The 24,715-nt window shown below is 33.4% G+C and overlaps 1 protein-coding gene across 1 annotated transcript in view; it reads right to left on the bottom strand.

The window, feature by feature from the left end:
• Nucleotides 1-24,715, bottom strand: part of PRRC2C (proline rich coiled-coil 2C) — an 84,015-nt gene that overhangs the window by 6,127 nt on the left and 53,173 nt on the right. The window contains 15 exon segments of the mRNA XM_074308341.1: nt 519-737; nt 2,203-2,310; nt 3,924-4,158; nt 5,063-5,199; nt 5,818-5,930; nt 7,124-7,327; nt 8,171-8,372; nt 12,559-12,660; nt 15,948-16,040; nt 16,746-16,997; nt 17,171-17,359; nt 18,849-18,934; nt 19,372-19,738; nt 20,239-20,393; nt 23,285-23,493. Coding sequence (XP_074164442.1) covers nt 519-737; nt 2,203-2,310; nt 3,924-4,158; nt 5,063-5,199; nt 5,818-5,930; nt 7,124-7,327; nt 8,171-8,372; nt 12,559-12,660; nt 15,948-16,040; nt 16,746-16,997; nt 17,171-17,359; nt 18,849-18,934; nt 19,372-19,738; nt 20,239-20,393; nt 23,285-23,493 — 2,671 coding nt within the window.

The raw sequence follows: 24,715 nt of genomic DNA, 5'->3' as shown, positions 1-24,715 counted from the left end.
CCTTGCAAAAAATCCCTCTTCCTATCTAGCCAAGGTTCCTTAGAGTTCTAAAATTCTATGAATCTTTACTGAATGGGTTAGGGAAGGGATAACAAAGCTTCTATAAGGTTGTTTCACATAACAGAATTATAAGCACAGGTCTATCTATACCTATTAAAACCCATCCTAATCCAATGCTGCACACATCCCTGTAATTCATCCCAGAAAACTTAATCCTATCGCAAAATCTGATTAACTGATAATGGAGAAAGGAAAAGGATAGAACAGTGGATATATGAAAAGCAATTGTAAATGATGCCAAATTTAAATGAAAACTAGTTGTTAAGTATCCTGTTTCTTTTTAACAAAAATTACTTATATAGAGGTGGGTTCACAAAATTAAAAGTTTGTACAATTTGTTTGGAAAACACATTCAGAATATGGAAACCAAAGCTGATGACTAGACAGCCTTATTTCTCAGATATCCATCTCCCTTTAAATAATGGATAAGCAGTATATAACATGTTCTCTTCACTTACCTTTCCAGTAGCTGCAATCATGCTATGTTGTGTTCCTGCAGGAATTAATCCTCTGAAAGGCTGGTTTACTTGTGTAGGTCTACTCAAGCCTTGGGCCTGGGCCTGTGGTGGGGTATGTTGTAATGGGGGCTGTAATGTCTGAGGTAAAGCAATTAGAGGTTGCCCAGTAGATCCAAAGTTAGGCAAGGAAAGCTGTGAAGCTGGCAAAGGTACAGTTACCTGGGGGAGAAGAGAGAAACAAGAGAAGAGACAACTTACCAATGTGCTTACACATTTTATAAAATATATATCTATATACTTCCCTAACTACACCCTTAACTCTTAACTATCCAAACAATAACTGGTGACTAGATTTCAAGTAAATGCAGTTAATGGATTAAAAAATACAGATTTCTTCTGAGTTCAACAGTTGAGGCAATCCTGAACAGATGACGACACAGGCTTCCCAGGCTTTTTTTCCTCATGTTACTTTTGAAACTCAATGAACTGGCTACATTTGATATTAAGGTACTAGCCTACTGGTAACATCTGCAAGCTGTTTCAAGTTCCTCAAATGCAAGAAATTTCATAGCCCCATGAATGCAATGAACTGTAGACTATGCACTTGCCCCATCTCAGAGAATCTAAAAACAAGTTACTGAGAATACAAGTTCATGTAAAGGGAAGGAAAAGCCAGAAAGTTGAGCCATTCACAATGATTACAGGGTGAAAGCAAATGTCAAAAGAAAAATTATTTTCAGGAACAAAATTAAGATATAATTGATATATAATACAGAGATCTAAATAAGCAATAACTCATTACAAGGCTTCAATAGGCATTTCATTGCAACTTTGTAAAATCATTAAAATGCAATAAAACATCATCAATAACAATGACAACTGTCAAACAGATCCTCTATTTCATTTTTAAGAGATTGAAAATCTTTTGTTTCTAAACAGAGTTTACTGTGAAGGGCAAGAAGAGTATTCATGAACAATATTATTCTCTAATTGCTGCTGTTCAGTTTATTTCAGTCATGTCTCTTTGTGACTCCATTTTGAGATTTTCTTACCAAAGATACTACCATTACAGGGTAAAGTGACTTGCCTAGTGTTTCAGAGTTAGGAAATATCTGAGGTTGGGTTTGAACTCAGGAAAGAGACTTCTTGACTTCAGACTTCTTGGTGCTCTATCCCTTGTATCAACCTAGCTAACCCATCCTCTAAATAGGAAGCTAATATGCACAAACAATGCCAGGGAATTGTAGCTTCAAGAAATATTTTGATTTCAATGTGCTCATTTTATTTATTTTTAAAAATGTACACCAGAGCCAGAACATACGCCACCATTACCCTCTCCATAAATTGGATTTTTTTTGGCATTCTATTCTGATGTTAAAACATCAAGTACTCACTTGTGCACTTCATCTTATATTTGCTCAAACCCATGAGACACAGTTGTAACATACTACATCACCCTCCCATCTCTACTCTCCAACCTCATCCTGTCCTAAGATACCTTTTATGTTTAATGGTTGGGACAAGGATTAGAATTGTGATTACTTCTCACTCATACTATATCATGCTCTAGTATTTTAATCTTATTTTTTATTTTTTTAATACGTAATCTTTATTTAATACATAAAATTAAAAGAAAAAAATAAATAAAAAGAAGATTGAGGAAATTTACCATGCCATAGTTTACCTGCTGGAGAGCACTGGGTGACTGAGCAGTATTATAGAAACTGCTCTGACCAGGCTGTTGTACTTGTCCAGAATAAAGATTGGAAGCCTGGGTGAGACTTGCTCTAGCCTACAAAGGAGAGTTTTAATAAATTAGGGAAGAAAACTGTAAAATCGTAGTACAAACCCCTATTATTGAAACCTAGAATAGTTTTAAGTTAAAAATGCTCTGAGTTGGGGCAGCTAGGTGGCGCAGTGGATAGAGCACCAGCCCTGAAATCAGGAGGACCTGAGTTCAAATCTGGGCCTCAGACACTTAACACTTCCTAGCTGTGTGACCCTGGGCAAGTCACTTAACCCCACAATTGTGGGGGGGGGAAAACAACAACAACAACACACACACACACACACACACACACACACAAAAAAAAAAAAAAAAAAAAAACTGAGTATTTTATATATATTCCAAGTGATTTGCTGCCATTATGTCTGGTTCATCAGTTCAGCCCATCATTCCAGATGCCTTCATTTATCTTTAATCTCTCGTTAATTGGCTGTTTTCTCTTTCATACAAACAAAAAACCCTCATTTGATCTGTTTATCCTCTATACTCTACCTTCCATGGCTGAACTCCTTTTAAGAGCCATCTACAATTAACACTTCACTTTGCTCTCCTCTTACCCTCTTCTCACTTCTCTGTAGTCTAGCTTCCAACCTCATCACTCAACTGAGAACTGTTCTCTAAAGTAACTAATGACCTACGAATTACCCAATCTAACGGACTTTTTTCTTAATTCTTGTTCTTCTTGACCTTTTCATAGCTTCTGAAACTTCTAATCACCCTCTTCAACTTTTATGTTCTCTTTTCTTTAGGTGTTTTAAAGAAATTATTTCTTGGCTCTTTTTCTATCTGTCTCAACACTTCACAATCTCATTCATCTAGGTAATAACCAGTTGCACAGATGTTCACCAAAGCCTTGTCGTTATCTAAGACATCTTTCCAGTCACCCGAGCTCACCACTTAGGCACCAACCTTGATTCCACAATACTTTCTCATCTCCCCTATCTGAATCTTTTGCTAAGAATTGTAACTTCTACCTTTCCCTTTCTCTTCTTTATGCTACCACTATCCTGGTGCAGCCTTTATCACTTCATGTTTAGGCTACTGTGACAGCTTTCAGGTTGATCTTATGACCTCATGTTTCTTTTCATTTCAGATCTTCTCAAACCCCAACTATCCAATCAACTCCAATAGCTCCCAATTACCTCCTAGATCAAATATAAAACCAGTTTCTCTTTTAAAAAGTCCTTTGAGACTCTATCCCTTCCTACCATTCCAGTCTTTTTGCATCTTTCTCATCCTTCATTTTCCAGTGAATCTGGCATGTTCCTTGAGAAAGACAAGTTGATTTTCTAACTCTAAGCATTCTCATTAGCCTTTCAATATGGTATGGAATTCTCTCTCCCCCTTCCCTCCTACCCCCAGTCCAAGGAAAAATTCCACTTTCTACAAGACTCCCCTTAATGTTAATGTCTTCTTTCTGTTGATTATTATCCTGTATATATCTTGCTTATATATATTTTACTTATGTCTGCTTCCCCATTAAGATTGAGAGCTCCTTAAGAGACTCTTTCCCTTTTGTATTCCCAGTGCACAGAACAATGCCTGACCTATAATACATACTTAAAAAATGCCTTACTTGACCCTCAGTGTTTAAGTGATGACACTGACCATTCTCTTACCTGAAGCAGATGTGTATCAATCAATTGGGAACCTCCCAGCCCTGATGCTTGGCTTAGCTGATGTTCATACAATATAGGAATGGGTTGAGCATTAGAAGTTTGTTGAAAGGCAATGCCTGATTGGGCTTTGGCAAGTTCCTGATGTTGTACCGCTGGAAAATTATGTAATGTTGTGCCAGAAAGAACCACTGGTGATGGCTGGGACAGACTGCTCTGCATAAAGGCTTGCTGAGATCTACAACAGTATGTGAAAGAATATTTAAATTACTGTTGAACAAACTTAGCTACAGTATAGTCACAGAACTAAAACACTTTATTTGCTTTAACTATTGGTTTGGGGGAAAAAAAATCCACAAAAATCCAAAACCAGGTAACTCTTTCCTTTAACTTAAATGTCTGTTACATTTAATTCAACAAAAGTTATAGAGGGAATAAGGATGCCTGTGACCTGAAAAGAATTGAACAAACAATTGCCCAATTTTTTTTTTTAAATTTGCATCCCCAACCACCAAGGATAAAACCTTAAGTATAATAGGTATTCCTTAAATTATAGTTGAACTGAACTAAATTAAGAAAAAAATTTACTCAAACCATCATACTCATGAACTACATTTACAATAAGTACAGTGCTTAAGTTATGACCCTGAAATGTTAGATTGAGAAATTTAAGCATATTATCAGTAATGACAATACTGATGGAAATACTTAACCAAATTATTAAAAGTTGATAATAGAAGTATAAATAGGATCTTTATATAAAGTATTCTAATTTTTGTGGCACCTGACATAATGGTATAATTAAAAAAAAAAATTCCCACACAGACTACATAGTTTCTATATAAATCTTTTAGAAAACCAAAGTCTATAAACCATTAAGTGCTCAGACTAATAACTGAGAGAAGAGGAGGCACTGCATACTGACTTGGGGAGTTATGCTATCTAGATTCAAATCTTGGCACTGATAATGATACTTGAATTGCCTCCATTTCACAGGGTTGTTTTAAGGACAACATTTTATAAACTAAAAACACTCTTGAAATGTGAAATAACCAAGTCTATTAGTTCTATTATTTGTCACTGAAGAAGTGAAGAGACTAATAATGTTTAATATTTTAAAAGTCATTTTGAAACAGATTTACCTATATGGTTGCAGGGGAGAATTAAATAATTCCTGAGCTTGTGAAACAGCAGGTCCTGCCCCCAAACTCAACTGGGCTTGATGTTGTCCTTGCAGTGGTGCATAGATAGGAATTGGAATCTGTTGAACTGAAGTGGGCTACAATAAAACAGAAACACTTACATGTATGCACATACCACACACACAAATATCATAGAAATATGAATAGGAAAGTCCTTTCATGAAATGAGAAATCAGCTTTGGTTAAAAAAAAGAAAAAAAGAAAAAAAGAAAAAAAATGATATAAATCAATAAACAAATGTCTAATAAATACCAAATTATAAAAGATTTACAAATCTCAATTTTAATTCTAGAATCAAACTTTAAAAAGAAAACAGTTCAAAATTAGATTAAAACTTGAACTTCAACCAACTGGTTTTTATTTTCCTGAACTTTTTGAGTGTACCTTCACAAACCCTGTGAGGTGAGTAGGTAAGCAATATATAATAAACAATTAATAGATTCAATGTAATTTTTAAAAAATATATATATCTGCACTGAGGGGTTAACTGGCAGTCAGTCCAAGGACTATGCCAATACCCACAAAATGTCAAAAAAAAAAAAAAAAAAAAAAAAAAAAGAAGAAAAAGAAAAAAGACTATAATTAATGAGAAAAATAATAGATATAACATAGCTAAATTGTATTAGTTACCAAGTACTGAATAGATAATAAAGTAAAACAAGTGTACGTGCCTCTCAAAATGTATTACAAATTACCTGAGAAAGTCCTGGTTGAAATCCTTGTTGCTGAGCCAAGGATGCTGGAGCCAAGCGTGCATGCTGGGTGTTGAATAAGTGACTTGTGTCCATATAAAAAGCTGGGATCTGTGCTGCAGGTCCCCAGGAAAATTATAAAATAATTAGTTCTAAATTTTTCCCCCAACATTGTTTCAAGACTTTTATAAAATTTCCACATTAAAAAAAAAAGGATCTCACATGCTACTTGGTTCTAGGTCTCATTTTATTATTAACAAAACTAAGACAGAAAAAAGTAAATCTGCTGATCATAAAAGCCATGAGAGACTCAGGATTTCAGTTTCAATGATTCCCTGCTTAATTTCTATTTGATTGCACCATACCATTTAATATTCAAAAAGCTATCTCAAGTTCTTAAAGTAATTAAACAATCAACAAGCATTTATATAAGAAAACACTATTTTTGTTGTCAGGGATGGAAAAATATAGAATTACTAGGTTTTGGGAAGTTAATTCAAAATATGAAATAGGGGCAGCTAGGTGGCTTAGTGGATAGAGCATCAGCCCTGAATTCAGGAGGACCTGAGTTCAAATCTGGTCTCAGACACTTAACACTTCCTAGCTGTGTGACTCTGGGCAACAAGTCAACCCCAGCCTCAGAGTAAAAAAAAAAAAAAAAAAAAAAAAAAAGGAAATAAGGAAAACAATTTACAAATTCATTTTTTTTGGTTATGAAATGCAAAGCCACAACTCGAAAAAAGTTTTCTGAACCTGTAATTACTCCTTTTAGGACAAAAATAAATCTATAAGCATTTATCAAACACCAACTATATAACAGACACAGTAGCTGAACGTGCTATTAATATAGGATAACATGATAGCCTTAATAATATGGTCATTATAGAGATCTCTGGAATTAGATTTTCAAATCCTATTGTATTATAAAATGTTTTGCTTTGCTTTTGCAAGGCAACTGAGGTTAAGTGATTTGCCCAGGGTCACACAGTTAGTAAATGTTAAGTATCTGAGGCTGTATTTGAACTCAGATCTTAATGAACTCAGGCTTAATTTGAACTCAGAACGGGCACTCTGACCACTGTGCTATATAGCTACCCCGTATTGTAAAATTATATAACTATGGACTGAGAAATGATACTTGTGATCGTCTTCTTAAACTTAAGATACAAAAAGTCAGCCTAGTTTATTTGTTACTAAGTGTTATTGTTTATTTAATCCCCTTTCTTCCACTGATAAAGTAAGCCTTCTTAGAATGGAAATGATTATCTTACAAACTTTTACAGATTAAATTCAATACTATAAATATTACCTGCTGCAGACTGAGATACATAAACTTGTGGACTTTGCTGCTGCTGGGCAATAAGGGAAGGCATGCAGCTCAGCTGAGAGAAATGACTGGCAGAAGGTAGGCTGCTGGTCTGTAGCTGTTGAGGCTTCACTTTACAGATATTGGGGGGGTCTGAGGTGGTTGTAGATTTAGTACTCAAAGAAGAGGTAGTGTATGTACCAGCTCCTAAGACAGGGAGTGGGGGGGAAAAAGGGAAAACAAGAATCAAGGATACATTTTGTAACAACTCTCAGTAAAACAAACTTTGGAGAAAGCATAAAAACAAAGTTATACAGTAACTGATTAAAGATGAATGTTTTTTTCATCTAATTCTTCACATGGATCACCTAAAGGAAGTGGAAGACAATACTTCTGAATGAACTTCAAAGATTTAATAAAACACAAGACACAAGAAAAAAAACTTCTGGATAGTGATCGACTTCAAGATCTCTAAAAAAGCACTTTAAATGTAACAGGGAAACTATCCCATGAATATCATAATTGCAGAATTAAGTGCCTTTTGAATAAATGGTATCATAGACAGGAAATTAATATAGTTAATTCTAGATTCAATAATTGAAAGGAATGTGGGAATGTCTCCCATAGTTTAAAGGGTTTATATCAGATCCCTTTACCACAGACATGTGGGAGTTCTAGTTATTTTAACTTACTCATGATGACTGAATTACATGGTTCAGAAATTGCTTAGGCTAGATGTTCAAGTGAGATCTAAAGTACAAGTCTTACATGGTGGTCATTTATTGTAATCAGTCTATGATAAGATAATCATGACAGAAAAATGAATAATCTTGGGAATATACAAACTTCTAAAATTTTCATTATAATCTACAACTCACATAAAGAGACAAAAAACTCAAACATACTACCATGGTTACTTTGCCATAACTATCTTAGATCTTTAGGAGTAACCTCTATTTCTCCTATATAAAGAATTTTTTAAGGGGGCAGAGAGGAGAGAAAGAGAAAATTAAAAAATAAAATAAAACAAAACCCAAAAGTATCTTCTACCTGATAACGAAGTTGTAGGAGTGACAGATGCAACAGGAATAGGAGGCATTGATGCACTTGAAAAAGAGTTGTAATTACCAGTGCTTGGAACACTGACACTATTGCTACCTCCACTTGCAATAGGAGCTGCTGTGGAAGTTGCTGGTGACCCTTTTTCTCTCACATTTGGTGAGTTTTCCCATGCCTTGCGTGCAGACTCCATCTATAATTAAAAAGTACAATTTTATTAATATTCTGGAATGTAAAGGTTCATTAAAATAATGAAAACATATAGTTTATGCAAACACATTTGAAAACACTTTCAAAACCTCAAGCAATTCTATAAAACCCTCATCTTTATTGCCTCCCCTTGTTTCTCATCCTCTTGTAAAGAGAATCTGCTTTGAACCCAGTAGAGCTTTGGAAAGAGCTTTGTGATCTGCTTTGAAAAGCAGAAGACCTATTTACAAAGAATCACAGGTTTTTAAATATCTAGGAAAGAAAAATGCCAAAAACAAAACTTTCCTCCACTGGACTCTCTAAGTCAACTTCCCATAAAAGTTGCAAAATATTCCCTGGTTGCACTCTCATTGTCATTAGATAGTGTGGCTAGGTTAGCAACTGGACTTAAATGTTCCTAATGGCCTGAAACCCAGGAACCAAGGAGATTTAATACATGCTATTAAAGATTAAAAAAAAAAAAAAAAAAAAAATCTATTTTATTTAGAAATAGAGCAAAGCAAAAAGCGAAATGACACCATAATTACTTATTTAATTAATTTCCAATGGACACAATTCTAAGAGTGATCACATATTTCCCTACCTCTTAAAAAGATGTTTTGCAAGCTAGTTTTGATGTAGTAGAAAAATCACTAAATTTAGAGCAGGCTTGGGTTCACAATTTAAAATATGTAGCAGGGAAACTATTATATATATGCACTAGTAGTAGGGAAACTAATATATATATATATATATATATATATATATATGTACTAGGGAAACTATTTATCCTGTCTAAACCAGTGTTATATGCCTACATCACAAGGTTGTTAAGAAGAGCAAACAAGATAAAAGGACAGTGTCTTGTAACCTTGATTCTCTAAGAAGATATAATCTATTATGATGGCTGCCAGGGATTTGGGTACAGAAAGGCTAGCCATTTATAGGCAATGCTGAAATCAATGCAAAATCTTACTTCAATTAAAACAAGTGCCATTCTTCTCCCTATCCTAGAAGTTAGCCCTAATTGGGATTTAGCTTTTTGTTTTAGTACAAGGTGATTTAGCTGTCTGGTGCACAGAACTTTAAGGTCTGTAAATCTGTATTTACTGAGAAAGTATTCACTCCTTAAAAAAACAAAACAAACAAAACAAAGATATTACTTATTATTTTATTAACCTTGTATATAATAAATATGAACTATGTTTAGTCAAGATGAGTGGAACTGAAAAGTCATCTGAACAATAGTTAAGGAACTAGAACAAGTAACATATTCACAATGACTGAAGTGATCTCTGGAATGTCTTTACACCAGATGTAAACAATATTGTACAGACTAGTTATTGAAACCCTGAAACTTGGAATTAAAGAATCAAAATTAATCACTACATACAAGAATGATATAAGCAAAGATTATGGACATGGCCAATGTTACAGGATAATCCTTGACTTCAACTTTTTTTAACTTAATATTAACTTTTTATAATATTTATAATATTCATATATTATATTAAATATAATATAATATTTTTATTTTAAAAATATTTATAATATTTTTACTTAATATTAACTTTCTCTTAGCTTAAAGTAGAAAGAAAGCACACTAAAGCAAAAGTAGGGAAGCAAATATAAGTCTCACATTCCTTAAGAGAAATTGCTATAAGAATTACAGGACCATTACTATTATGTTCAGAAAAGAAGGAAACAAAGTCTAAGAACCTCTATTTGAAGACTACTAGGAACTTTCAGCCAAGAACTTCTAGATACACATTTATGAACATAGAAAGTTCATTTTCTTTTAAAAGTATTTTTATTGATATCTTTTTTCCCCTTATTATCTATAGTTCTTACTAAGAGGGAAGAAAATGTAATAAAAAGGAAAAAAATGAGCAAAACTGTTATATATAAAAATTCTGACAACTACATGCAATGTCTCACATTGTATGCATTGTAAAAGAGTGTTTGGGGATATGTATTTCTCCTCTAGGGTTCTGCTTGTTCTTTATAATTTTCAACATTTACTTTTGATTATATTTTTTGTGTGTGGCTGTTTTCCTTTCCATTACCACTGTTTTATCAATGTGTATACTTCATTCTTATTGTACTTTTCTGTATTTACTTCTTACAGCACAGTAATATTTCTTTACATTCATGGACCCACAGTTCTTTAGCTATTCTCTAAACAAGGGAACTATACTTTGTTTCCAAAGTTTTGCTATCACAGAAAAAAAAGCTGATGTAAAATTTTTGTTCAAGATTAGACTTTCTTTTCTTCAATGATCTCCTTGGGTTTCTAAAATCCCAGTGATGGTATAATCTCAGAATCAAAAAGTGTGAACATTTTAGTCACTTGATTTGCATAAGTCCAAATTGCTTTACTAAACCATGGTACTGATTTACAATTCTACCAATAATGTACTGGTGGTGCCTGTCTCATCCTCCACTTCCCCATATTTTGCCATCTTTTCCAGTTTGCTGTGTGCCAGGAAAAGAAAATGTAAAATTAATTTAGTTTGCACCTCTATTTTTAGTTACTTTGAATTCTCCTGAGAACTCTGCTTATATCTCTTGATCACTTATTTACTATTGAGGAATAACTTTTTTTGTGTTCAAACAACCAAGAGAAAATTGATACAAAGGATTTTTGTCATTTAATTGATTCCTTTTTTATCTTACAAGCAATAATTTCTTTTTTGTACATAAAACTTCCCAATTTTATGTAATCAGTTACTCGTTTTGGGTTAAGAATACTTCTGCGATCCAGAGCCAGGTTTCTCATCTATTTTTTTATGGTATAATTTTAAATATCAAAATAATGCAACCATTTAGAATGTATTATGGAATATGAAGGTATTGGTCTGTGCCCAATTTCAGTCACATTGTTCACTACTTTCCCCAGTGATTTTTATCAAAAGGGTAATCTTTCCTAAGCAATTTTCCAGCTTATTGAATACTGGGTTACTGAGTTGCATTGCCTTTGATTCTTTCTTGCCTAATCTGTTCCACTGCTATCCCTGTATGTGAAGACCAACACCAGATGACTTTGATGATTCCTGAGTTATAATGTAGTTTTAGGTCTGAAAGTGTTATTCCCTTCTCATTCCTATGTCTTTTCAGTATATATATATATATATATATATATATATATATATATATATATATATATATATATATATATATATATATATATATATATATATATATATGTTCCATAAAGTGTTGATAGTTTGGTATAATATTAAAATTGCAAATTAATTTTGGTAGTAATTAAAATTTATTAAATAGTACCATTTCTTTCCAGCAAAGCATATACAAAGGATATACACTATGTCTACACAGAGCTTTCTTAACTGTGGCTTTTCCTCAAAGTAAAATAAAGACCAAAAGATTGTCAACTATCAATGACATAATGAAGCATTAATATACTATAGTTTCTTGAAGATTTAAAAATACTCAGAAGAAAACATGAAAAAAGAACAGTTTCATTCCTTGTTTGCTTCTTTCATGTAAATTAGTCCTAAGTGAAGAACCTGTTGTTTTTAATGTCCTCTCATTAATTTAACCACTTAAAAGCATTAACAAACCATACTGCCAACAAGTTTTTAGCCTAATTCATAAGACTCACTTTAACAAAGTTTGATAAAACAAGCACAAATCTACTAGCATCATAGCTTATTTATTACACTCTCCAGGCTGAGTATTCTTATTCAAAGAATTATAGCAGAACCAAGTAGCAAAAGCTCAAACTATATGCTACTGTCCTATCTTAAAAAAAAGTAACTGAGCAACTTTTTTTTAAAAATACAACACTAATGTTAACACCACAGAAAGACGGCTAGTAATGTGTATCCTAATATAGTCATCTGAACAAATCACCAAGGAATCCTATTCACTTTTGTTGCATATACCTAATGAATCCTACTTAAGAATTTTTCAAAAAGAACCTATCTCAATCTACATATGATACAAAGGGAGTCCTTCAGTACTGAATCTAAAACCCAACTCAGAAAATAACAACTGGGAAATGGAAATGAGAATAACTGAAGCCCGAATCTTCTCCCCCTGTTCTTTCTTCTGCTTTATTACTATTGAACAGCAAAAAAGGGCTCTAAATGCACCAAAAGAATCAGCATCAACTTCCTTCCCCCTGCATGCAAGAAATAAGGACCCTTAGATGGACTTGTACATACCTTAAAGGTGAGGTTGAAAGTAGTGGGAGGAGCTGGACTTAGGCTGGAGCTCTGTTGTAAAGTCTCCCTCTTAGGGAGGGGAAGGGTGTTGGGCAAGGGCACCTGAAAAGGCAGGCAACATACATCACAATCTAACTAAGTCTACCAGAAAAGCCCCATTAAAGAAAAAAAGCTCAAGTAATTCTTTTCTTTGGGCCTGACCATAAAAGATCACTGTGTAATATTACATATCCATAGGTATTCTACACAACTCTAGATAGCTTGATGGAAGACTAAGTACTATCTGCCTTTTAAAAAGAAACTCAATGGCAATGTTAACCCCAAATAGATACCACATATCACTAAAAAACAAAAACAAAACAAATGACAAAAAAACCATACCCCCAAAATTCATGTTCTAGCTATGTGAAAAATCCATATGAGTACACACGCCCAAAAGTATGGATCAGAAATAGTAAAAATTTAATTCTGGCTATGTCTTTGCAGATAATTTTCTTGTAATTACTTTTAAAAAGTAGTTTCATTTACTAAAAACATATATGCATTAATACTGTGAAAACAGAAGAAACAAATTTTAGTAGAAGCGAAACTCATAAGAACACCCCACGTTCTTTCCTACCATTTTGTTGGGAGTAGAACTGAGTTCACTGCCAGAAATTAATTACATTTACCATCAGAATGGGCTAGAGATACAAGAATTGATATTCAAACTTTCTTTTATATGTTATGGGAAAAAATCCAGACTCCATAAAGAGCATAAGGAAATGACACTTAGCCACTTTTGCCATGATTTTTCTTTTCTAAGCTCTTTTGTATTGCTTTTGGTGGACAATTTGGGGATTAGGGTGGGCTGATGGAGATATAAAAAAATAATGAAAGCGTTATGATACGATATTTCCAAACCACTGGAACTAAAATATCAATATAGGACTATACAGGAAGATAAAGAAATAATTTTACCAAACAAAATCCTCTGCCCATAACATTCAAAATCTCATGGGTATTGTTTCATATTAACAAATATAAAACTCTCATGATAATCTAACACTACAAAAACTAATGCCAAAATTCTGACTTCCAAAAAAAAAATGCAATCTTTATTTTTGAAGATTCATTCTAACTACAAATAAAAATAGAACCAAAAAGCAGTAACACTAGTGGACCAATAAAAAACCAAGTATTAAAGTTCCCACAAAAAACTCATCCCAATACTACTCTGTAATATTCAAAAAACCTTAATAACAATACTCCCAAATACCTGAGAGCTTGCAATTCTCACACAGAATTTGGAACCTCTATTAACACATAAGCTTAATAAGTAACCCTATTTTGTGAGTTTCAACTCCTAATTGGCAGCAACATAGTCATCATTAAAATGAAGCCTGAGATTCTACCATCCATAGTCTCAACATTTCACAAACTTTCTCATTTTTCTAGAGGGAGTTTTAACATAAAGCTGCATAAAAATACAAATATAGCTTAAAACACATTGCATATCTGAATACAAAAGGCACCAAAATGAAGTAATTTTGTTTGGTTCAAATTCCTTGGAGCCAATTTAAATTTATAGGTAATCCTCTATGATGTCTATTTTCTAATAATTTAATTTATTCATTCATCAGTTTCAGGAACACAACTCCCAGTGTGGGAGCTGATTCAAAGATGCAATAAAAATGGAATTTCATCAAAGTTCAAATGTCACCCTTTTCTCCAACCCTCAAAATTTGTGTTGGTCAATGAAATATTTTCCTCATTGATAAGCCAACAGAATCCCTAGACATCTCATTGTCACCCTAAGGCAGAGGAAGAAGCTCTAATCTTAGCACTGCCACAAATGTGATTTTACACCAAATACTGTATTCTCACAACCCTACATTTACAGTCAGACACTCAAATTCCCCGACATTCAAATCACTCCACAATTTGACCCAACCTTCTATAGACCTAAGTTTCCCCATATGTAAAAAGGACGTGGACAAAAAGATCTCTAAAATACCTCCCAATTCTTAAACACTACGGATCATTATCTTAAATGATGAAACATATTTACACATGTAGTTTTACTATTGCTACCCAGAACTACAAATTATTTGATGATAAAAGGATGTAGTGACTGAATTTAATAAAATGAAACTTAAAACAGACTAAATATCAGAATCCATTTAGTTCAAACCAAACTGCAGAAAAACAGGCTATAGGCTGGGGAAGGCATGGATAGAAAATTGTTTTGGTGAAAAGATGTGGGAGATAAATGAATTGCAGACCCAATAAGTTAATAGTATGTACAGCACAAGGGAAATGATTCTGCCCTAGTCAGACTGCATCTGAAGTACCACATTCCATTACTGCCACATTTTAAGTAAGGAAATTGACAAAAGGAAGACAGAAGGGACAAGGATGTTTTAAAGATCAGAAAAAAAAAAAAGATACTTAGTTGACCGACCAGGATTATTCATTTAATCTGGCAAAAAATGAAGGAGTAGAGGGAAACTACTTGTCTCCCAGAGAATAGAATTAGAGCAATGACTGGAAATTCAAAAAGGGCTAACGTTCTTAACAAGGAACTATTCTAAAAGAAAAATGAATTGGAAAGTTTCCACCTTATGGAAACTGTCAAGCCAGATGACTTGCCATAGGTAAAATAAAAAGGATATTGCTTAATTAACACAATACAGAGGGAATGTTTGGGTATAGCTTCTGAGGCCCATTCTAATTCTAAGAATTCTTTATGAATGTCTAAAGATTTCTGAGCACTTTTACAGATGCTGTTAAAAAGTCATCAAATATTCAATTATGTAATATATGCAAAATGACAACCTTAATGGACTTTCACAACAGGAATATAAAATGTGGGAACTTAGCATTCTAATGAAACCTTTGTTATTCTAGTAATAAATGGTATTTGAAAATGACTAATTTTTTCTTGGCTTTATTTTATATCTAGATAGATCTGTGATCAATAATTAGTACTTATGAAAATAATAACAAATGCCACAAACTTAAATGTGAGATTAAGAACTTATCTTATGGAAACCCTTCATCTGACAGTCTTTCATAACTGTCAGTAGAGAATGTGTTAACATCTACTACAAGGGTGAACTCCTAACATAAGTCTACCTTAGAACCTTTAACATGATATTGTTACCAAGAATACCAGAAGAAAAAAACAAAACAAAACACAAACTTGCTTATTCTGCTTTTAACTTGGTAACTCAAGTATCTTGAGAGCAACATTATGGCAAAATTTTTGGTAAATATCTATAAACCTAGACAAGTTCCCTTTCCCTAGAAAATACTCTATTGTGCACTGTGATTAAAAAGACATATAAAAGTAACAAAAATAGGGAATTATATGGTGTGAGGCACCACAGGCAGAATTGATTACTTACATTAGTAACTAATGTCTCTTCCATCTTGGTATTACTAGTAGCCACAGTGCTAGGCAGAGAGGATGAAGGGGTGGTGTAGTCTGTTACGGACTCCTGTGAAGGAATAAATGATAGAAAAAAATAAAAAAACAAACCACCAATTAGATGGCCATGTCATTTCCTAAAGACATACACTAGTTCTAGTACTCAAATAAATTTTGGTAACACCAGAGCAAAAAGAACTACAAAGGCTCACTCATTTTAAAATGAATTACCTATAGGCAATTATATCAAGATACCCAAAAGATCTACATAATTACTTCAAGGAACAGAATGGTAACTAATTGATAAAACTAATATTTTGAAAAGAATGACTACTTTGAAAAGAACTATTAAAGGAGATTATACAGTTGGAGTAACAAAATCTATAAATTACTGAATTAACTATTTTTATATAATCCATTAGATATTATAAAGTTAATCATGATCCCTTTCATCAGCAGAATAATATGGCTGACCAGATAGAATAACTATAGGTTCTCACACCAATCATTTATTTTAAAAATCAGGTATATTAAGACCAAATACTGCAATTTTCAGATCTTTATGCAAAATTAAATTTAAATTAATTTAAAGACTTAGGTTAGAGTCTTGAGGACAGATCATATCGCAATAGGAAATTTAACAAGTATCCCCAGCTATGCCTAGCACATAGAAGATATTAAATACTGAGTTAATACAAAGTTAATTATATTTGTAACTCCTGTGTCATTTTAGGTAAGATATCAACTGAACTTCTAAACATTTTATTTTGCTTACCTTTGTATTAGCACCAAATTCTGGGGCAGAAACAGATATCATTGTGCCTATTTCAGAATTCATTTCTGTAACTGTTTTGGTTTCCTTTGTGGTAACAGCTTCAGGGTTTCTGACTGAAGGTGGGTTGGATTTTTCCTGTCCTTCAGGCTCTGTCTGTTGAACATCTTTCACTTTTCTATTTTTCAAAGAACGTTCTTTTCCAATGGGGCCAGGTTTATGTTCTTTATTCTCTACTGGACTCAAATCTGGAAGCTAAATTCAACAAAATATTATGTTCAAAGGCATTCATAAAAATGCTTTTTAAAAATATATTAACAAGGATAAAATTTAAAACCACCCTTCATTTACCTCCAAGAAATTCTAATTTCCCCCCCAAATTTGGCAATAAAATAAATGATACAATTGGGAATTATTAGCATTTTCACCTTCTGGGCTTTTATTGGTCCTGCCCGAGGTTGTTTTTGTCGTTGTTCTTTGGGTTCAGGTAATTTGTCAGGGGGCTTTTCAGTAAGTACAGGAACAACTTCATTTTCACTGCCATTTGAAGCTGGAGCACCAAACTGAATGGTTTCAATTCCAATTTCCACACCATTTTCTTGGCCATTCTTTGTTCCCTGGAAAAGAAACAAACATATTAGTTACCTAATGCAAAAAAAAATATGAGTTTTATTAAAGTTGCTAATCAATCAACAGGCAATTTATATACCAAGCCTGAATGTAGAAAAGTGTTTTTGCAAGTGTTTGTCTTTCCTCAAGAAACTTATACTGAGGAGCAGCTAGGTAGTGCAGTAGATAACAGTACCAGTCCTTAAGTCAAGAGGACCGAGTTCAAATCTGACCTTATCTAGCTATGTGATCTGGGCAATTCACTTAACCCCACTGCCTCAGGGGAGAGAAAGAGAGAAACTTTTAGTGGAAGGCAGATACATGTATCTCAGCAGAAAACACCTCACTTTTATATTTTAAAATTGGGTTTGATGTGTGTATTAAGTATGGGTTACATGCAAAAATTATGGGAGTGAGATAACATGATGACAACCAGGGGAATCATAATAAAGTTTTTGGAGGAAGTGGCATTTAAAAGTAAAGTAAGCAGGAAAATAATACTCCACACATTAAGGGATAATCTATGCCACAGTACCAACAGGTTACTTTGGCTAAAGGAGTGTGTGTGTGTGTGTGTGTGTGTCTGTGCACGCACGCGCGCGCGCGCATGTGTTTTGGGGGAGAGTATTAATATCCAGTAATTTGGAGTCAGACTAGGAAAGCTTCTTGTGCAGTAGTGTCAAGAGTTAGATCTGAGCTTTAGGAATTTTGATCCCATGAATTGTGAATGGACAGCAAAGGGGAAAAATGGAGCCCAAAGAGGAAGCTACTGAAATAAATGAGGTGACAAGGATGGAAAGTATGATGTGACTTGTAAAGTGAAAAGATTCAGCAATTTATCCCTAGTGTGCTGAAGTGAATGAAATTACAGATTAGAGAACAATTCCTGCCAACCAAAAAAGTCCTATTCAACTGTTCTGGATGTAAGTGTACATTCTGATTGAATAGCAACCTGTAAGGGGAAGAAAACTGGATTCATCCCAAAGGAATTATTTCCATTAAGAACTTGACCAAATTATTTCCTATTTGGAAAACTGCTATAGACCATAATTAAAGTATGTTTAAGGATCTTCCATGGCAAACATTAAGAATAAATGTAATCTAAAGTGAAATGATGAACTCAATGAATGCCACAGACACATGCATACATAGAAAAAATCATCTCTTATAGTACTGTATAAATTTTACCAAAAATTTACCATTAGACTGCTGTGTGTTTAATATCTGTCAAATTCAAGTTAAAAATTTGGTTGATAGAAAGGAGTTAGCCACAGTGATTCTATATATATATATATATATATATATCTATATCTATATCTATCTATCTATCTATCTATCTATCTATCTATCTATCTATCTATATCTGAAACATTATCAAACATATGAACAACCAAGATTTTAAAAAGAAAATACACTGAAAATATACAATTAGTGATGCCTGGATAAAATAAGACTAAACCACTGTCATGGCATTTTATCATTTACAATAATTTTTACCTCTGGTGATGTAGTAGATCCAAAAGATGTTAAAGGCTTGTTCCACGCACTTACTGAAGGTGGCTGAGGTGGACTAATAGGTCCCACTGAAAATCAGAAGCCATAAACTGTGAATTTTAATTCTCAATAATCAAAATCACCTTTTAATAGGTTATTATTTCTTTTAATTTTTTTTTAAAGGCCAGTTCATTAAACTTATGTTTCACTATCACGCAATGCTGCAATAAAGAGCGTAACACCTGGATAAAGATTATTATTTTAAGTACATCAGTCCATAAAATTGTATTTATATCAAAATGGATGTTGGCACATGATAATTTAATACATTTTTGGCCCTGGGGAAAAGACTTTTGGTCTCTCTTTCCCTTTAGCCAATTAAAAGAATCTTAATTCTGAAAAAGGAATAAGAACAAAAAGGTCTCTTTCTCCATAAGAAAACCAAAACCATCAGTGTTGCTGCATGGAAAAGTGTTTCAGCTCTGTCCATCCCCAAATATTTTAAGAGTCAGGAGTCAACACTTACATTTCTTAGAAATATCACTGAGAACTGCTGCAGGAGCTACTTTGTTCTCCCATAACTCTGCCCCTAGCGGCCCATGAGACTGTGCATGCTGAACAGACTTTCCTGTTGCTACATAGTCTGTGCCATTGGTTGCATTTGTTGCTTGTACTTGAGGTTGGACTGATGGTGGTGACTGGTTAGGAGTCTGTGTTGTTGTTGGCTGAACCTGTACAGGGGCTTGAGCCTGTGTCAGACTCTGTACTGGAGGTGGGGTTGCAGTTTGTGGTTGCTGGACCACTGTAGCTTGTTGCTGTTTTTTAGCAAATCTTGGTGGAAGCTTAGAATTCTGATTTCTTCCTTTTTCATTTGAAGACTTTTTGTTCCATGCCTTTAAAAAAATTTGAAGTTTTAATAATATAGTTATGTGCAACAACTCATATAACCATTCAACAAAGCATTATTTAAATTATCCAAATTTATTAAAAAACAAGACACTTCTATCCTTCTGAGACACATTTAATACAGTAAATAAAGATTGTATATTTTGATAAATTTTCCATTTTAGTGTTAAAGGGGAAAATGGTCATTGTCTATATAAAGTTTCTTGCATCTTAATTATTTAAGGTGATTACAAGCATCTTTTGCTAGACTATACAGAGAAGACTTTTATAACCTCCATCTTTTTCCTGAGTACATCTCCAACATTAACCATCCGAATCCTTAGTTATATTTGATACTCAACATGCTCTTACTATTTCATTTACAATTCAATCTTGAGAAAAGAGTATAATTGTAAAAACTTGATTTTCTGCATCAGTATTATCCTTTACCAATTGCTATGGATACAAAATTAAAACTCTTCATTCTAAAATATTTAAGGTTTCAAACCTGTATAGTTTGTTCTTCCTTCTTTCTACGTTCTTCATCCTGTAAGCGTTTTTGTTGTTTTTTTGAAACCACTTCAGTGAATCCATCATCATTTAAATTTGACTGGGGGTCTTCAACCACAGTAACCTCGGGATGATCATCAATTATTACAACACCTGTAGTTTAAACAAAAAATGCTTTAGATTTACCTTATATTCATTCAAACAAGATCATAGACTTTACTTACTTTGATGTTCACTTCTCTTCTTCCCCATAATGCCCATAGTGAAACTGTCATTTGTTAACATACCACATGATCTAATTTGGTTTTTCAAGATTTGTGATTTTACTAGTATGAAGAACATCCAATGAGAAAGTTCCCTCTACTATAGATATATTTTCCTTATATGGTTTATCTAGAAGAATTTCACACCAAGGAACAAAAAAGCAAACTATCTGCTGCTTTTGGGTCACCTTAATGCTTTTCAAGACTTAAGGAAAATGCAAGACATCTAAATAAGCAAAATTATCTCAACGGCACTTAAGGATAAACAGAAAAAAATTAAAATCTCCCCAGTGATACACCCATCCTATTACACAAAGATTCTAACAATACAGTTCAAAAATGTACATAATACTTTCCTTTAACTAGCCCCTAGGTTTTTCAATTTCCTTCTCTGTGTAATTACATGACACTAGAATGTAAACTCCTAAGGGAGGGAACAAGCATTTATTAAGAGCCTACACTGTGTGCCAGGTGCTGTGTTGAGCATTTTGTAATTATTAACCTTTTTGATTCTCACAATAACCCTGGGAGGTAGATGCCATTATTGTTCCTATTTTACAGATGAGGAACTGAGGCAGTCAGTGTTAGCTAAGTAACGCCCAGTGTCACAGAGCCAGTTAAATGTTCCTTGACCATTTGAATTTAGATTTCTTTGACTCTAGACGTAGTACTCCATCCACTGGGAGACTGAGCTGCCTCTAGGGCAGGAAACACCTTTTGCTTTTTTCTTTTATTTGGGCTTAGCACAGTGCCCAGCAAATAATAAGGGCTTAATAAATGTCTGTTGATTGAACAAAATGCTGCCTTACAGTTTTATTAAAAAGGCATCTGTTCTTTCCATTCATACTTAAAATCACTGCAAGAGAGGGAGCAACACACCCTCCAAAGATGTTTGCCTTCAGCACAGAGAACAAATTGAAAAGTATTTGCTGTAAATAGGAAAGTTCTCTAGATGACATCAGATACTGAAAGTTTTCTAGAAGAGATTTTTTTAATCATTCAAAGGATTCTGATCTGACTACCCACAAAGGAAATGACCAAATGAATTAAAGAGCGTTTGGTGTTACACATACTGGAGGTCTCTTGAGCACAATGGGTGGACCCCTCTAGTAAGCTTGTGACAGGGCATAAAGAGAAGACGTATAGAATGTATAAAAAAGAATGGGTTTAGAACTATGTAGATGAAAGGAACTTCAAAACTAATGAGATTAAAAAGACATTATCCATAAATATTTAAAGAAACTACATAAGACTTTTAGAACCACATGACAATTTAATGAAATCATATTAATTTACATTGTATACATACATACATATATATGAAATTATAAGAAAATATAATACCAGGTTAGCTCAACCTTATTCTTTTGACAAGAGTTCCAAAGAAAGTTTGGAAGTAATATGTGGTAAGCTATGCATATCATCAAAGCTGTTTTTAAAGCATTCTTTCTCTTAGAAAGTCCATTAATGAACTATTACTTTATATCTGTGGGGCAATAATTTTCTCTAAGAAATTATTACCCACTACAAAGAACCAGCAGCCAAAACTAGTTCAAGCTGCAAAGATTATTAAAGATAATCTGTTCCTTTCTCCATCTTCACTGAGGGGGCCTTTAGCATGTATGTATAGATTATTGTTAAAATAGCTTGAAAAGTAGTCATAGAAATCGGAACGTGAAATTTTCTCAATTGTCTTTGGGTTTAAAGTATTCTGAACTACTAGCACTTGAAGTTGACCTGCTCTAGATTCAGTTGTTTCTGTCTTGATATTTAATATCAAGTATGATGGTTTTCAATGATGAAGAAAAGTTCATTACATAAATTTTCAAGGATTTAAAATTTTGTTTTCCTTTGTTGTCTATTCAGTTTTATAAGGCCTGAAAGTTATTTGACCTCTTTCTGTCACAATGCTACTCTACTATTAAGTACAGAATTGGAATAGGTCCTCATAAAATGGACTTTTGGGTCCATTCTTCATAAGTGATTAATTCTTTTCTTCAATTAAAGATAAAGTACTCACAGAATTTACTACTTTGTAAACTCTCCAAGCAAATAGCTGTACATACGATAGCTGCATCCTAGAACTTGCTATCAGTCACACCTTATAAGCTATATTCCCTTTATAATCAGGGATTATAAAATCCCTGAATTTTTATCTTTTAGTCTTCCAAAGCCTAATCCTTCCTCATTTCCCTCCAGATTTTCTCTACCTCAAAAATTTCCTTCATCCTGGAAGACCCAGGAATTTATAGGTTGGAAGTAAAGCACCTGAGCCACCAGAAGAGTCATCCTCTGATTGGACAGCTCTTGTCAGAACCACTATCTGAGGTAAGTGCCCAAATCTTCAGGCTTCTTTATGCTGTTATTTCAGTTCCCCTTAGCTGCTTCCCCCATTCGCCTTTAATATTTTCTTGCTATCTAGCTTCATTGAAATTTAAGCTACTTCTCAGGGACTTTCCTACTATCTGTATATTTCCATGACAATGACTTTCAGCTAAACCAGTTTCAATAGTCATTCTTTTCCCTTAAACTTAAAAGACATTAAAATAAAATTCCATTAATTTAATTTCTTATAAAAATAAATATCTACCATTTGATTCGTATGGAGATCAGGCAATGAAATTTCTACTTGTAACTATAAATTTCCTCACTTGTAGAAAGTAATGAAAATTAGTACATTATCAAAGCTAAATGTAATGAGTGCTATTATCTTGATAACTAAAATTATTACTCTTTCCTATGGATATATAATTTTTATAAAAAAAAAAATTATAGACATACTTGCATAGTTATTGAGGTCAAATTGGGATAGGGCATCTACTTTCTCTTTGGGTTTTTTAGGACCTGCTTTAGGTTCTTCTCTTTTTTTCCCACTGGCATCTTTGGAGTTCTTTTGCCCAGCACCATTTGGACCTCCATCCTGATGATGCACTGAGCTGCTATTGGACGGATCAACACCAGCTATTCCTACAGACTGGTCTTCAAATGGTCTGCAAAAGAAAATAGTTTCTATAAACACATCTATTTCTAAAAGCTAAAAATAAATAAAATGCTATCCCACATAAGAGAATATAATGATTTAAACATTTTAATTTTTTGCTCTAAATCACTATTGAGAAATGCAAATTAAGAGAAATCTGAGGTACCACCTCAAACCTCTCAGATTGACTAAAATGACAGGAAAATATAATGATAAAATATTGCAGGGGATATTGGAAAACTGGAACACTAACACACTGTTGATGGAGTTGGAAAATGATCCAAACATTCTGGATAACAATTTGATCTCACTACTGGGTCTGTATCCCCAAAAGATATTAACAAGGGGAAAGGACTCATGTTTACAAAATGTTTTTAGGAGCTGCTTTTGACCATCCACATCTAGAGAAAGGCCTAAAGAGACTGAATATGGATTGAAACACAAAATTTTCAACTGTTTTTTTCCCCTACATCTAGTCTGGTTTTTCTTGCACAATACAACAAATATGGACATATATTTAAAAGACTAGAACATATTTAACCTGTATCAGATTGCTGGCTATCTTGGGGAGGCGGGAAAGAAGAAAGAGGGGGAGAAAAATTTTGAACACAAAGTTTTACAAAAATGAATGTTGAAAACTATCTTTACATGTATTTGGAAAAGTAAAATACTGAGAAAAAAATTTAATTTTTATATGCAAAGAATATTTTAATTTGGGAGTAAAAAATTTTGGTCATCACAAATTGCACTCTGAAAATCTACCACCTTTTAAAGCGTCCAGAGTTCCTTTACCTGTAAAATGAAAGGTTTGTAACTAAGGTTGTAGTTTTAATTTTCTTAGTTTAAAAAAACTGAACATACAGTAGAGTATCTGGATCTGTAATTTAACTGATACAAAAAGTTTCTAAGTGAAAATTCCTTATAATGATATAGCTCTCAGAAACTGTCTTAGAAAATTGCCTAGAAGCATGTCATGAAAGAGTTTAAATGAAAAGAGTTGATTCCATCACAGTTGATCATCACATAATTTTGTTACTGTGTAGAATGTTCTCCTGGTTCTGCTCATTTCATTCAGCATCAGTTCATGTAGGTCTTTCCAGCCTTTTTTGAAATCAGCCTCCCCATCATTTTTCATAGAACAATAATATTCTATTACCTTCGTATACCATAACTTAGAAATCCATTGATTGGTCAGCTTCCTAGGGTGGTGGGTGGGAAAAAGTATGAGGTCT

This window comes from Sminthopsis crassicaudata, chromosome 4 (genome assembly GCF_048593235.1).
Source record: "Sminthopsis crassicaudata isolate SCR6 chromosome 4, ASM4859323v1, whole genome shotgun sequence".
Lineage (NCBI taxonomy): Eukaryota > Metazoa > Chordata > Mammalia > Dasyuromorphia > Dasyuridae > Sminthopsis > Sminthopsis crassicaudata.
The sequence above is the reverse complement of the archived record's forward strand: the minus strand, read 5'-3'. Positions and strand labels throughout refer to the sequence as shown.